The 13,482-nt window shown below is 39.4% G+C and overlaps 2 protein-coding genes across 8 annotated transcripts; one reads left to right on the top strand and one right to left on the bottom strand.

Annotated features, from left to right (window-relative positions):
* Positions 1–4,207: 4,207 nt before the first annotated feature.
* On the top strand, positions 4,208–5,662 carry LOC115633808. Its single transcript, XM_030531293.1, has 4 exons — positions 4,208–4,327; positions 4,391–4,468; positions 4,524–5,094; positions 5,252–5,662. The coding sequence occupies exons 1-4, from the start codon at positions 4,288–4,290 to the stop codon at positions 5,547–5,549; spliced, it is 987 nt and encodes a 328-aa protein (XP_030387153.1). The 5' UTR covers positions 4,208–4,287; the 3' UTR covers positions 5,550–5,662.
* A 2,403-nt stretch (positions 5,663–8,065) lies between these two features.
* On the bottom strand, positions 8,066–13,427 carry LOC115632174 (myeloid leukemia factor). Of its 7 annotated transcripts, XR_003996275.1 has the most exons (6): positions 12,644–12,898; positions 12,350–12,579; positions 11,753–12,278; positions 10,353–10,595; positions 9,563–9,951; positions 8,920–9,059 (listed from the first exon to the last, which is right to left on the bottom strand). XR_003996275.1 is itself a non-coding variant. In XM_030529227.1 (5 exons), the coding sequence occupies exons 1-5, from the start codon at positions 13,309–13,311 to the stop codon at positions 8,933–8,935; spliced, it is 1,182 nt and encodes a 393-aa protein (XP_030385087.1). In that variant the 5' UTR covers positions 13,312–13,427; the 3' UTR covers positions 8,066–8,932. The 7 variants fall into 7 exon arrangements, 5 of the variants coding, with proteins under 5 accessions (XP_030385087.1, XP_030385078.1, XP_030385070.1 ...); XM_030529227.1 differs by lacking the exons at positions 9,563–9,951; positions 12,644–12,898 and adding an exon at positions 13,256–13,427 and having other exon boundaries at positions 8,066–9,059; XM_030529218.1 differs by lacking the exon at positions 9,563–9,951 and having other exon boundaries at positions 8,066–9,059; positions 10,353–10,592; positions 12,644–12,886.
* Positions 13,428–13,482: the final 55 nt, after the last annotated feature.

A 13,482-nucleotide genomic window follows, 5' to 3' on the forward strand; every position in this document is an offset into this window, starting at 1 on the left:
TACCACGTTATATGCATGCATGTGCATGGGTAACAATGCAGCGCGCCTACAACTATGCAACAGCGATTGTGCGTCAAGGTAACTAACAAACGGCATTCCCTAAAAAATTCTAATAAAAAAAGCACTCGTACATACATAAATTGTTCACGTACAATCCGAGCCCGCAAACGTGCAACCCAATATTGTCTGTCAAATGTGGTTGGTTGTCAGTCGGGCCAGTACGAGTATGCTGGTAGAGGAATGCAAAATCAAAATCGCAGTGCACACGGTACAACCTCAAAATCAATTAATTTTATTGGCCCATTTTTTGTTATGCTGCCAAATGAAATGTCATTGTGGTGCGCAAACTATTTCCAAACGCTACATACCTCGGTTTTCAGTCGTGGTCCGCAGTAGCTCCCGCCTGACATTGACAAAAGTGCAAAGGATTAAAAGCTGTACATGAGATTGAGAGAAATAAAACGCACACACACACACACATCTCCTTATCATCCTTCCCTCTCCCTCGCCATCACCCACGCCCTTGTGCCCCCTCTCGGCTGCGTCAGTGTTAACGTCGACTGAGGAACTAAAGTCACGTATTTGTGTGCAAATTTGTTGCCTCCTCTCCCCTTGACACTCCCACTTGAGCTTTCTTTTTTGCTTACTTTCGTGCGGCCGCCTCTTATTTGGTTATGTTGCTAAATTTAATTTTTGTTTAGATGAAAAAGTGTTGTCCGCTTGGGGGCGCTGTAACCACTGATGTTATGCTGATTAAATTTGCTGACATTTACGTGATTTCAATGCGTAATTTATGTTGTCTTGAACCGAGGCTGAGCTTTGGTCACGCCCCTGGCCATATGGACGCGGCCACAGGCCTTGTTGCATAAGGCCCGGGCTGGTAAAAAGGAAAACTTTTAATTAGTTTAGTGCCGGTGCCGGTGACGATGCCGATGCCGATGTCGCCTACATACGCTCAAAACTATTGCGGGTCAAAAGCGTAGCCCACACACCAGCCTTGTTTGCATCTAGATAGCACGCATGTGTTAATGTCTCGTTGCACAGCAGTTGCAGCAGATGCTCTATATTGTTGAATACCCTCACACATTGGGCATGCATTGCAATTCTACGGCTTCCTCTCCTTACGAGTAGATGCTATCGTTGCATTCGGTTGTAGGAGACAAGAACCGACTACCCTTCCAATTAACTTCAACGTCGTCGTTGCCGTTTCCGTGGCCGTTGTCGTTGTCGTTGTCATCGGCCCTGTCAACAGCGTGGCAAGGTGCAAAGTTGCAGCGAAATCAAATGTGCCAACCCATGGAAAAATCGCGTGACTGTCAACAAGCAATCACACAAGCCAACCAAAGTTTAGTTGCCCAAAAAAAAAAAAATGTTTTTTGGCTCACAGCCCAATTTAATAGTTTTTAGATTTGTTGAAAGCAACCACCCATCCCCCCACCATCACACACCATCTTGCTCTAGAATTGGAGCTCTAACTCTTACTCTTACTCTTACTCAGCCATCAACGAATTGGAATTGCATGGAAAATAAATTGTCACAAAATACTCGTACAGGCGAACTTGTCGAGCAGCCTTTTGACCGCAAAGCATCGGAAAGTTTTGTCCAAGACCCTGGGAAGGTTTTCAACCCTGTGTGGCCTTATCTTTATCAGTCCAAATAGCAAGCTGCCCATTTTCGAGTGCTTGGAAAAAAGTTCGACGGTCGAGCCGAGTGACACACACACACAAACTTACTTCCGCTTTTGATGCCTGCTCTTGTGCATTTGGCTGGCTGCCCACCCGCTTGGCCGACTGGTGAGTGGAGTTGTAAATAACTTGGCTTGAAGGGAAATGAAAAATTTTCAATTGAATTCATTTGATTGCAATGCAAAGGACGTGCGATACCTCGATACCTAGACAAGACGGACTACTAAGAGTCGAACACGATAATTATAAGAACAACCTTTAAATTGCTTCATGAAGCATAGTTTTCATGATTCCTATTAGCTACTTTTGTGCAAAGTGCGTGTATTACTACTGTACTCGTAAATGTGCACTAAGTAAATTAAATGAATTCAATGCCTGCGTCGACGACAAATCATCTTTTCTATCACAGCGCATTTTTATCTCGGCGGATATGTTAACAAGCTAAACTGCCGCATCTGGGCATTGGAGAACCCACTTCGAACTTCGATATTTTAATGCATCCTCAGATTGTGACAGTTTGGAACATTGACCCATTTTTCTTTAAAAATGTTGCTGATCCTTATTGCAGCAAGAAGTTAAAGACATGGGGTTGGACAATCTTTGGTTTCAGTAGGATGATGCGCTATGCCAAACAACCCACGCGACCTTTTCCTACTACGAAGCTAGTCGGTGAAGCCACATAAAGGAATTTATTTTCTATTTCGAATCAACCAATAATATAAAATATTTGATATTTGTTCTTGTTTGGAAGGTACCAATATATATGTATGTACATATACATATAGCGTTGTTCGCAGAGAAAAATTAATAAATTCAGAAAAATAAAACAAACTTGCACAGCGTACACACATAAGACATATTTGTGCAAAATTTTGAGTCTCTAGCCCTTATAGTCTCTGAGATTCAGGTGTTCATACGGACAGACAGGGCTAGATCGACTCGTCTTGTCATGCTGATCAAAAATATATATACTTTGTGGGGTCTGTCACACCTCCTTCTGCCTGTTACATTTTTCAGCTCGCTCAAACCTTGTACATTTCATGTACATAGTACTACAAAATCAAAAAAGATGAGCGAAAAAAGAGTAATTGAAAATTCCGATGAACAATCACGTTTGCAAGAGGCATCCACATCTAGAGCCATAAAAACGAAACAAAAACAGGAAGTCGCGGCTTCGACAATGCGCGAAAAGGGATCCACTTCTGATCCAAGAAACACAAACAGGTGGCGGTGAATATATTTTGTACAGACGAAGAAAGGTGGTCGTCGGTCGGTCCGACTAAACTATAATCAAGGATCTAATCGAAGCCATAAAATGCGAAGGAGGTATTGGGAGAGATGTGACGTCGTAGTTTAGTGCCCTAAATTAATATACATACATTGCTATTTTGTAGCCTGTGCCAACCAAATACATATATCTCCTCAGGGTTATTCATTTACATATTAACATAGCTTTTTTTATAAAGTCGAAAATGAAAAAAATTCTCCCGATACTGTCTCAGCTAGTTATATACATATGTGCACCTTCAGTTTCGCCGATGAAAAATTCACTTCGTATGGGGTCGAAAATTGTGATGAAATCGTGAAAATTATTATAGCAGAAATGCTATAAATTGAACACACAACAATTTTAAACGATTTACAGAAAGCTGGATTTGAAAGAAGCTCAATGTTTCGGCATCACAAAAATTGGATGGAATTTCCTTTTGCAATTCGTTGAAATGAAGTCAACCTGCTAATTATACTTAACGACCACCATCTGATGCTCATTTGTCATTACAAAAAAATGCATTCAGATGAAGACTACGAAAATCGCTTGAGAAATAAATTATAAAGCTGTCCCCAAAATGTCAACGAGAAAGGTAAAGGGCTATAGTAAAGTAATTCACGTACACTTATAAAGCCTGTTTCCTGTTTGTAATATGCATCAACTGTTGGCTGTCGAAGAAGCAAACTTGATTTATGCACATTTGTGTAAAACGTACATGAAAAACAAATACCAAGAATGTATTTAAAATCGAATGCTCGCGCGCGTTTTTACAAGTTTCATACCAAATAGCTTTTTCCAATGTTTCCAAAACTCGCGTGTGTATACACTTTTTTTTAAAGTGGGTAACACTGCTATAAATTTAGGAGCAGCGTTTGCTAGATATACCAGAATTGTATGTGTAGTTCAATTTAAATGCAATAGTAAAATGAAACTGAGTTGGATTTGTTGAACTTTTTTTGTTGATGATATACATAAATTGTTATTTTAACGCATCGTGCATTATTAAATCAAAATTTTATTTTTTTGTTGTCCCCTTTTGTACGCGGTATAACAACAACACTCAATATTTAATTTTAATCTAAAATATTTTTAAACAATAACGATAGTTACACTCTTCATTGTAGGGTATAAAACTCACAAAAATAGGAGACCAAACCACTCTAAGGCATTGTGTAATGAAAAAGCATTAAAGTGATCCCACAACCTATGTATGTTTTCATTTTGTGACATTTTTGAATTGGCCGAAACCAAACGTAACACCGACAAGTTTGCGCCAAGAACGGTTAAGCAAAATGAACAAGAACCGGACTCAATTGAGAAAAAACGAACTAAATGAACGATAACGATAATTTTCGATCACTCGTTCAGCTCAGTAAGTAGTTCGATTGAATTTATTTTAACCGATTCGGCCCAGCTTTACGCCAATAATCACAAGCGCTCAGCTGTTCTGCGGTTTTCAAGCAAAACAAACTTTATACGATGCCAAACAAAGTACTGCTAGTTTTGTTATTATGTGAGTATTTTCACAACACCAATATTATGATAATTCAACGCTTTCCACTTGGCAGCGCTATCCGCGTCCAACACAAACGCTGAACTCTCTGGTCTGTTTAACATCCTGCAATATTTTGGCATTTACTCTGCGGTGCAACCAGAAGAACTCGGTCAATCACGCGGCCAATGCCACTACAGCTTCACAAGGCATGTGCTCCAGCTCGAGCAACATACTTGCCTACCCGATGACAAGCACATTCTGCACCTGCTGCAGGAAAGGCGTCAGCCTGTGCGCAAACCACCCATAATGGTAAAATGCCTACAACCCGAGCCACTAGACAATGTCACATACGCGTCAACAAAGCTGCTGGTCGTGGAAAACAGCAAGGACATCGTCAACTTGCTAAAGCCTATTGGCAATGCCACCAAGAGGCATGAGCACGGTAGCTGCGTTATCGTCCACTTTTGCACAGCTAGCAGTCTGGGATGCGCCAAGGTGGCACCAGTAATTAACCTGCTACCCTATCTGTTTCCAATGTTACGTATTGCTTACATCGATGCCTATGAGTTTCCTGGATTCAACGCAGAATTCGGGATCGTCGGCCTGCCAACACTTATGATATTTCACCAAGGTCGGCCTATTGTGTAAGTATTAAGCAAAGTTGCGTTTTAGTTAAGCCTTCAGATAAAATGTAAAGGTTTCAGAAGCTAGAAATATATTATTTTCACATGCCTAAATTTATCTCATTATGTATAGAATTAATACGACATTTTAATGTTTTGTACGTACTTATATTTTCAGCAAGTATCAGTCGGAAGAACGTAGTTATAGCAAATTCATTACGCGACATACCAACATCAAGCCTATCGACTCAAAAACTATACATCCCTTAATCAGAAGCTTGACGCGGGATTCTGCATTTCCTCTATCGAAGGTACCGGCGGTGCAGACGGACTATTATCTGGGCATGGCTTGGGCCTTTATTTTAGTCTGTCTTGTCAATTATTTGCGACGGACTCTATTGTGGAAGCAGCTGGTGGAAATGGTGCAGCGCAACTGGCGAGAGTCGGAAGAAACTCAAATGGAAATGGTGGATTAGAGATTTAAGTTATTCTTTCTATTTGATTTAGGCCATATGGATGTCGCTTATGCTATTTTCGCAAGTGATATCTAAAATTAAAATAAAATTAGTTGCAAACAGGCAAATAGGTATATGTTCTTGGCGGCTGTTATTAAAATTCTGTATGTATATATATATATATATATATATATATATATATATATATATATATATATATATGTTTAATTCAACGTTCATGATTTGAAAATCTTAAGCTTTTCGGAAAGTCTATATGCAGATACGTATTCCTGTTCTTGTGCAGAACGTTTTTATATGGATATGCTTTCGATTGGCATACATTTTCCAAGTTAGCTGTACTTCCTGATACTTTCACATCTACCGATCTTTAAGCAATTTGCACATTTTTAAGTCCGAATATACTTATGTAATATAAATTATATTCCCTTAAGATAAATGTTTTATATTTTGTTTAGAGCAACTTTAAAAGCTTTAGTTCCGTGTTCATATCTTCTAAAATAAAGCGAATTATCTATTAAGGTTTATAATTGATCATTTGCAAGCCCTACAGTTAAATACCCTTTACCCAAATTTGGTAAATTAGTACCAGTGTCCGTTTACCATAAATGTAATATTTGCCCAAGCGCCGTCCGCAGCTGTTGTTGTTGCTGCTTTGGTTCAACAATGTACTGCATACTTGCTTACACACAGACACGCATAGGACAACCAAGCTATCCAGGTTCTCCTATTTCCGAGAAAGTACGAGGGTTTAAAGTTTTTTTGGATTTTTTTTTTTGAGCCATGTCCTTTCTCAGAAGTTACAAGAGCTTGAATTACCATAGTTGGTATCGATGTTCTTCTCTTCCCCTGCTATTAGTAATTTTCCATAGCTCCTGTAATTCTTGGTATTTTTCAAATGCATTCCTTCCTTATTTTTCTTTTTTGTGGGTACACGTATGTCTTCTTTATTCTTAAGAGTGGGTACAAGGTATATAAGAGTTCGGCCTGCTTTCCTTTTATTCTATTCTTGTTAATTATAACTCGTACATGAAATGTATATGGTTACAGTGTATATAAGAGTTGGGCCTGCTTTCCATTCTTGTTCGTTATACCCCGTACATGCTTTCCATTCTTGTTCATTATACCCCGTACATGAAATGTACAAGGGTATATTAAGTCGCGGCGATTTAGCCAGGTTTGTCTGCTTGTCCGTCCTTATGAACACCAATATCTAAAATACTATAAAAGCTAGAGACACCAAAATGACACACATGCGAAAGCCACTAAAAGCGGTGGAGTGGGGCATGCATCAGAAAAAAACCAAAGCTTGATCTGAGTAAGGCTTAGAGGAACCTGGATACTAAGATGTTTTCTAGCTCTTGTAATTTCTAAGATCCTTTTGAATAACACATGTTGAACACATACTATACATAGACAAATGTTTGAGTACATTTTTATACCCTGTACCCGTAGGGTAAAAAGGGTATATTAGGTTTGTGCAAAGTATGTAACATGCAGAAGGAAGCATCTCCGACCACATAAAGTATATATATTCTGAATCAGCATGACGAGAGAAATCGATCTAGACATGTCCGCCCGTCCGTCCGTCTGGATGAACGCGAGGATCTCAGAAACTATAAAAGCTAGAATAACCAAAGTTGGCATCCAGATTCTCCTAGGTCCGAGTACGGACGAGTTTATTTTTTTTTTTTTAATTTTCCCCCCTTTCCCCCGCTACAGAATTTCGTCAATAGCGTCCACATTTCAAAAGCTACCTAAACCAAACTTTGCACACATAATTTATATAAAATTGTCTACTGTTTTTATTTATTTTATTCAATTCGGTCAATTCTAAGAAAAGTTATTAGCGAAACAAATTCTCGCCAGTACAACCTCCCCAAACTGCAGCAACAAGTTCGCTCTTCTTCTTCCTCTTTTTGCTGCTGCTATGGGTGCATATAACTCAGTGACGGAAGTTTACCTGGGTACAGGGTATTACACTGTCGGGCTTGCTCGACTGTAGCGTTCTCTCTTGTTAATAGCTGTGCGGTACAGGGTCAGCCAAAGCAGCAAAAACGATGACATGACATAACGAACGAGGATCTACTGCCCCAACATGATTTGGCCGTGTTTTTACCCTATACCTGAAGGGTATATAAGGCTTGTGCAAGGTATTTATCTGGGAGAAGGAAGCATCTTCGTCCCCGAATCAGCATCAAGAGGGAAATAGCTACAGCGCGCTCGTCTCTCTGGATAAATGCCTGGATTTCGAAAACTGCTTAGCCCACATTGACCAAGCATGGTATGCATACTCCTCTTTATCCCCTGGCAACACGAGTTTATGTTTTTACTTTCACTTCATTACAGCAGCATCAACTTCCCTCTTCTTCTTTTTGCCGTGGGCGCATATAGCTCAGCACCAGAAGTTGTTTGTGTACGGGATATTTCACTGCTGGACTGGGTTTTTCTTGACTGCAGCAAACTTTGCATCTGTGCTTAATGTTGTATTCCACGATATTCAAATGCAAAAATATGGATTGATGACATCAATATAACTACGGATGTATTTCTCTTTTAATTAAATTCACATAAACAGTTAAGTATTATTTAAGCCTTAAAACTAAATACAATTTATGCTTCTTTTGGGGGTGTATTTATATATGTATATTTTACGCCAATATTTTGACCATTTGGACTTGCCGGTTCTTCGCTGTAGTTATGTTCGGTTTTGTGGTTATTTTGTGGCTTACAAACTAGGAACGCATTTTGAATCCTGATGCTACACGAATAAAACTTTCGTTTTTTGTTTAAAAAAAAAAATTAAGACATAATTCAATTTGCAGCATTTTCAATTTTCGCTTTAATATAAGTTGCGTATCATAAAAGTACATTAAAATTTTCATTTATCATAGAAAGTGTATACGTTTTCTTAGGGCGTTGAACAGTTGTCTTTTTTAAAAAAAGTTTTGAAATGGAAACATCTTTTAAGCAATTTCAAGGCTTGCGTGCGTACCTGAATTAAAACCTTAATCGTGTACACAACGAATATAATGTGTGGTAGTCTCAAACAAAAATTAAAGAAAGAAAATCAAAAGTGGATATAACATATGTGATGATATTCGTGTGTTGGGCTTCCAGATTTTGGGCTTGGCCATACCAAAAATCCGTAGCTAGCAGGCGCGCACGCTAAGCCATTGAAATTGCATTCAAATATACGAGTATGTTAGCGAAATCAATGAAGAGTAATTAAAAAGGAAATATACTCGTATTTACTATATGTTAAACATTTGCTTTCTCTTTGCAACTGGAGCTATCGTGTAGTATCATGTACTTGCATATCGCTGTGTAAGTGTGCTTGAGTGTGATTGTAGATGTGGTGGTGTACGTGTGTATGCTGTGCAAGCCTAATGGTTGCCTCGTTTCGCTGCTTTGGAGTTTGATTCTGGTGCATCGACCGCATTCCGTGTGGTGTGATGCTTCACACGTTTATGGCGTCGAGCGGCGTTTGCAGCATAGGGATGTGGATGCACGCTGTGGGCAGAGAGTAGATAAAATATAAATTAGTTTGACCCTTCGTTTAGAGATAATATCGAGTATGCATACAACGTAAGATATTGAAAACAATATAGATCAATTATTCATTCGTATATAAGCCAATTTGAAAGAAAGTTTAAAAATGGAGAGAGCAGTTTTGATGTGATAATGAAAGCTGGAATCAAAGCTGGATGACAACGCGCCGTTAGTATATAACGTACTACGTAGTTGACTGTCTTGGTGGCGTAACCCAAAATTGTATCCCATGTACGTAAATATGTCAATTAAACGAAACGTCGGAAGAGTCGTCGTAATTTCTGTGACGTAGCAGCAGCAGAAGCAGCAACAACAACTTAAAAATTTTGATAAACGTCGTCGTAGTCAGCGTTGCGTCCAGCACGTAGTCGTAACGCATAATAAATATACATATGTATGTACGTATGCATTTCAAAAGTGTGTGTGCGTGAGAAAGGAGATTAGTTGGTTGCGGGCAGCCTTACACGTAGCATGTGGCACGTGACGTAGCGGCGATGATGTTGGTGCGTTGACCGTGGCAGATCGATGGAAACGATGAGGCGCAGATGCAATGCAGATGGACGTATTCGGCCCGCGACGCGTAGAGCTGATGTGCGTAGAAGGTCGTCGATAACGCCGTAGCTTGTTGTTAGTAGTGTGGGGAAGTGTGATGCGATTAGAGTACATACGTCGAGATAGCGATCATTAATCATGTGCTGATCGCCGCTTGAGCTTGTTGATTTGATTTATATGTGTGTATTTTAGATATAGATATATTTTTGCATTATTCATAATTTTGCAACTTGTTATTGTTATATTGACATTTACTTTGATTTACTTTCGATAGAAACGTGGATTATACAAGCGCCAATCTCTGTGTAGAGTGAAAATATACAATATTATAGAGAGGAGAGAGATCGAGAAGTTGTTGTTAATAAAGACCATCAATTTCTTATTATTATTAATACTATAAATATGATTTACTCTATAATGCGCAGGCAAATTTGGAAAATGTAAAGCAAAAGCTTGAAATGTTGTTTCGGCAGCCAAAATACGTTAACAACTGGGAAGAGTTACGTCAATTACAGGTTTTTGTGAGAATGACAAAATTCACAGCGTTCAGTGTTCAATTATAGCTGTCATTTGTGATATTTGGTGACTAATATAAAGAAGAATCAGGCCAGGTAGGTGTAAAGGCCTGTACACAAGGGATTTAATGCTGTTTTACTTTAAATTTTTGTCTTGTTTTTCTTTTTTTTGTCGAAGAGAACAAACCTTGGCGTAGCAGCGATGCTGTGACTAGCGCTGGAGGTGGTTGCCAACGGCGAGGACGGTGGCGTGCGCAGTGGTCGACGAGGCGTGGCAAGATGCTGGCCGCTGCGCATGTAGGCGCGACGAGAAGTTGGAGCTTGTCCGCTGCCCAAATAGTTGTTGTTTGTAAGATCGTGCCCTGTCGGTGCTGTAGAGATGGCGCGGCGTGGCGACGACGACGACGTGGTAGTTGTTGCTGCACTGCTACTGCGAAGCCGTTGTTGTATGGAATCAAGTCGAAGAAAAGTTGAAATATATTACAACAAAACGATTGGCGTAATTGGTTTTAAATAGGTACATCAGTAGTAGTACTTGATAGTAGAATTGGTAGTACATATCCGTTTTCGTACAATAAGTCGCTTGTTCTAAATTTGTGAGTGCGAAGTGTCATGAAGGGTTATAATTTTGACAGGCATAAACAAATAATTAAATTCAAATAAAAATTAAAAAATAATTTACGATGCATTTCAAAAATAAAATACACTAACACATTTTAACAATCTGACTTGGTTCAAATATGCCGCCTACCTCAATGTTGTTTATGCATGTCTTTTTATATTTTTTGAGTGCTTTACGTAGTTGGAATGCAATTAATTCATAGCGGAAATTTGAATATATGAAATTCTGTAATTTCTTTTATCGTTATATAGTAAAATATACTGTATGTACTTTGCATTTTTAGTAATTGTATCTGCAAGAAAATACAAACAATTTTATTTAGCGGGTGTTATACAAAACAGTTGCACATTATGCTTGTTGTTAGTGGACTTGGGGTATAATTAGTTGAATGTTAAAAAAATGGTATGCGTCTCTATAAACACGGCTCGCCCCGCAACAAAAACACCGATATTTAGTCTTCAATATAGTATACAATAAGAAAGTTTACAGTTCGTGCATCCGCATAAGGACTTTGTTACACACATACACACGTAAATCCTGATTGTGTATTCGGTTCACTCTTTGAATGGATTTCGACAAATTTGCACCAAATGACTTGATTATTTCCGCTTATTTGAGTAAATCGCATATATGCATATACTATTTATTAAAATAGTACAAAATCCAATTGTTTACGTTTTTTGACAATAACAATGGCTGATTTCAGGACTACGAATTGCTAACCATATAGGAATACTCAATAGGCGTTGAGGTGAAGCTAGTACTATGTATATAGTGTGAAAAAAAAAACTGAAAGTAAAAGCACCTTTCTATTAACTACTGCGTGGCAGCGCTCCTTCTTAGTAACTGTATAAGGTGCAGATTTCTCGAGAATCCTTTTGATACTCATGAATAATATTTTGGATGCACGATATAAAATTTCCATTGCGTTGTGTGCCACATATGAGAGCATTAAGCTCACTCACCTGTTCCGAGGTGCTGTTGGTGGCGCAGGCAGGGCGGGCAAGGTGCGACCTCCGCTGCCGCGCGGTTGCTCCTCAATAACGCAATCATCATCATCATCATCATCAAGTGGTTCAATTGTAACCGTAGATGAAGATGCAGCCGGAGGTGCGCCACGAATAGCTTGCATCCCTCCACTGCGTCCATGACCAACAACGCCACGAGATGCTCGCGATGTGAACTCTCGGTCGAACTGTTCAGCCTCCTCCTCATCCAAATTAATAAATTCTTGGCGCTCCTCCAGCTGCCCGGAGCGTAAATCCTGCTCCTTTTCAATAATGTGTGCGCGCTCGCCAATATGATGACCGATGGCCATTTTCTTGACCCCTGTGCGTGAGTCCTGTACGGTCTTGCGAGTCTCACGTACACCACCTGGTCCAGTTTTAGTGCTGGTGCTGGCCTGATAGATCTGTGGGCGTCCATCAGGACCTGAGGACATGGTCATCACGGTGCTTTGGCAATACGAGGTGCCACCATTGGCGCCAATGTCTTCAATAGCCATGATAGTGTAAACGTAAAATAATGTAAATGTAAAATAATAATTGAATTATTATACGTACCGGCATTAAGCAATCGATTAAAGTTGGGAATTGCTGGAAAGCCGAACAGGCTACCACCCATTCCTGGCATCGGCTGCTGGCCGCGCTCCATCAATGCGCCCTGCTGAAAGCCTGCATCGAAAGGTGAGGGCCCCAGCATATTAAAAGGATCGGGCATAAACGAATTCATCAAGCGATTCATCGATCGCATTTGCATATTCATGGCGTTCATCTGATGGTTCATGTGGTTACTGCGGATTATAACACCAAACGAATAATGAGGAAGTAAAATATACGCAACTACAGTGCACTAACTTGTTGTCCATGTCTAAACTTTCTATAATTCTGTTACCGTTGCCGCGGGAATTTCGTTTACGTTTATTTATCATATTATATTTGTAAATGCCAAAAATATAATCGTGTACTGCCTAAAGTCTAAATACTAACAAACGAAGTTAAACTCTATGTGATATTCGCCCTATAAATATACAAGCTCGACACAAATTGCTTGTCACAGAATGAAAAAAACTACTTCTTATCGTAGCAGCCCAAGTTAAATCGATACGGAATCACTGGCGAAAGTACCAGAACAACTGCACCAGGCCGTGTAATGGGCACGGCATGCAGCTGAAATTATCGATTACTTACGCTGCCATTATTGCTGTGGAGGGCTGAGGCTGTATTTCGAATGTATGTTTGTGTGTTAAATGCTCAGTGAAGCATAACTTGCACTTGGAAAATAAAACGCATGATATTCCACTTTGGTCTTAAGCTCAGTTCACAACACGTCATCCATTGATTTAAAATTACCTGAATTATTTTAGTCTCACAAAGAATTCCTCAATCAATAAAGCTTTGCAGCTGAATATTAACAATGCATACATACATACATACACACATGTGTGGTTTCCAAACATATGTACTTACTTTACGAATACCAGATCGTCGTCCCAATCGCCCATTATCGCACCGAATAGCGACATAATATTGTGTTCACCTACTTGATTTGATTTGCTTTGAAGTGCAATTTACATACGTAATTTGTTTTAATTGTATTTTCACTGTTTTAAGATTGCGAAGAATACGTGCTGCCAGTTTTCTGGAAAGTTTCAGCTACTTCAATGCTATTTGGCAACGCTAACAATCTGTCGATT

The sequence above is a fragment of the Scaptodrosophila lebanonensis genome, unplaced genomic scaffold (assembly GCF_003285725.1).
Source record: "Scaptodrosophila lebanonensis strain 11010-0011.00,11010-0021.00 unplaced genomic scaffold, SlebRS2 tig00000001-arrow-pilon, whole genome shotgun sequence".
In the NCBI taxonomy this organism is placed as follows: domain Eukaryota; kingdom Metazoa; phylum Arthropoda; class Insecta; order Diptera; family Drosophilidae; genus Scaptodrosophila; species Scaptodrosophila lebanonensis.

Coding starts and splice junctions, on each gene's coding strand:
- LOC115633808 (XM_030531293.1), top strand. CDS start 4,288: ATGAACGATAACGATAATTTTCGATCACTCGTTCAGCTCA. Junction 4,328..4,390: donor TCGATCACTCGTTCAGCTCA/GTAAGTAGTTCG, acceptor AATAATCACAAG/CGCTCAGCTGTTCTGCGGTT. Junction 4,469..4,523: donor ACTGCTAGTTTTGTTATTAT/GTGAGTATTTTC, acceptor TCCACTTGGCAG/CGCTATCCGCGTCCAACACA.
- LOC115632174 (XM_030529210.1), bottom strand. CDS start 12,717: ATGATAAATAAACGTAAACGAAATTCCCGCGGCAACGGTAACAGAATT. Junction 10,596..11,752: donor CCAACAGCACCTCGGAACAG/GTGAGTGAGCTT, acceptor ACGGCTTCGCAG/TAGCAGTGCAGCAACAACTA. Junction 9,060..10,352: donor AGCATCGCTGCTACGCCAAG/GTTTGTTCTCTT, acceptor CTCTGCCCACAG/CGTGCATCCACATCCCTATG.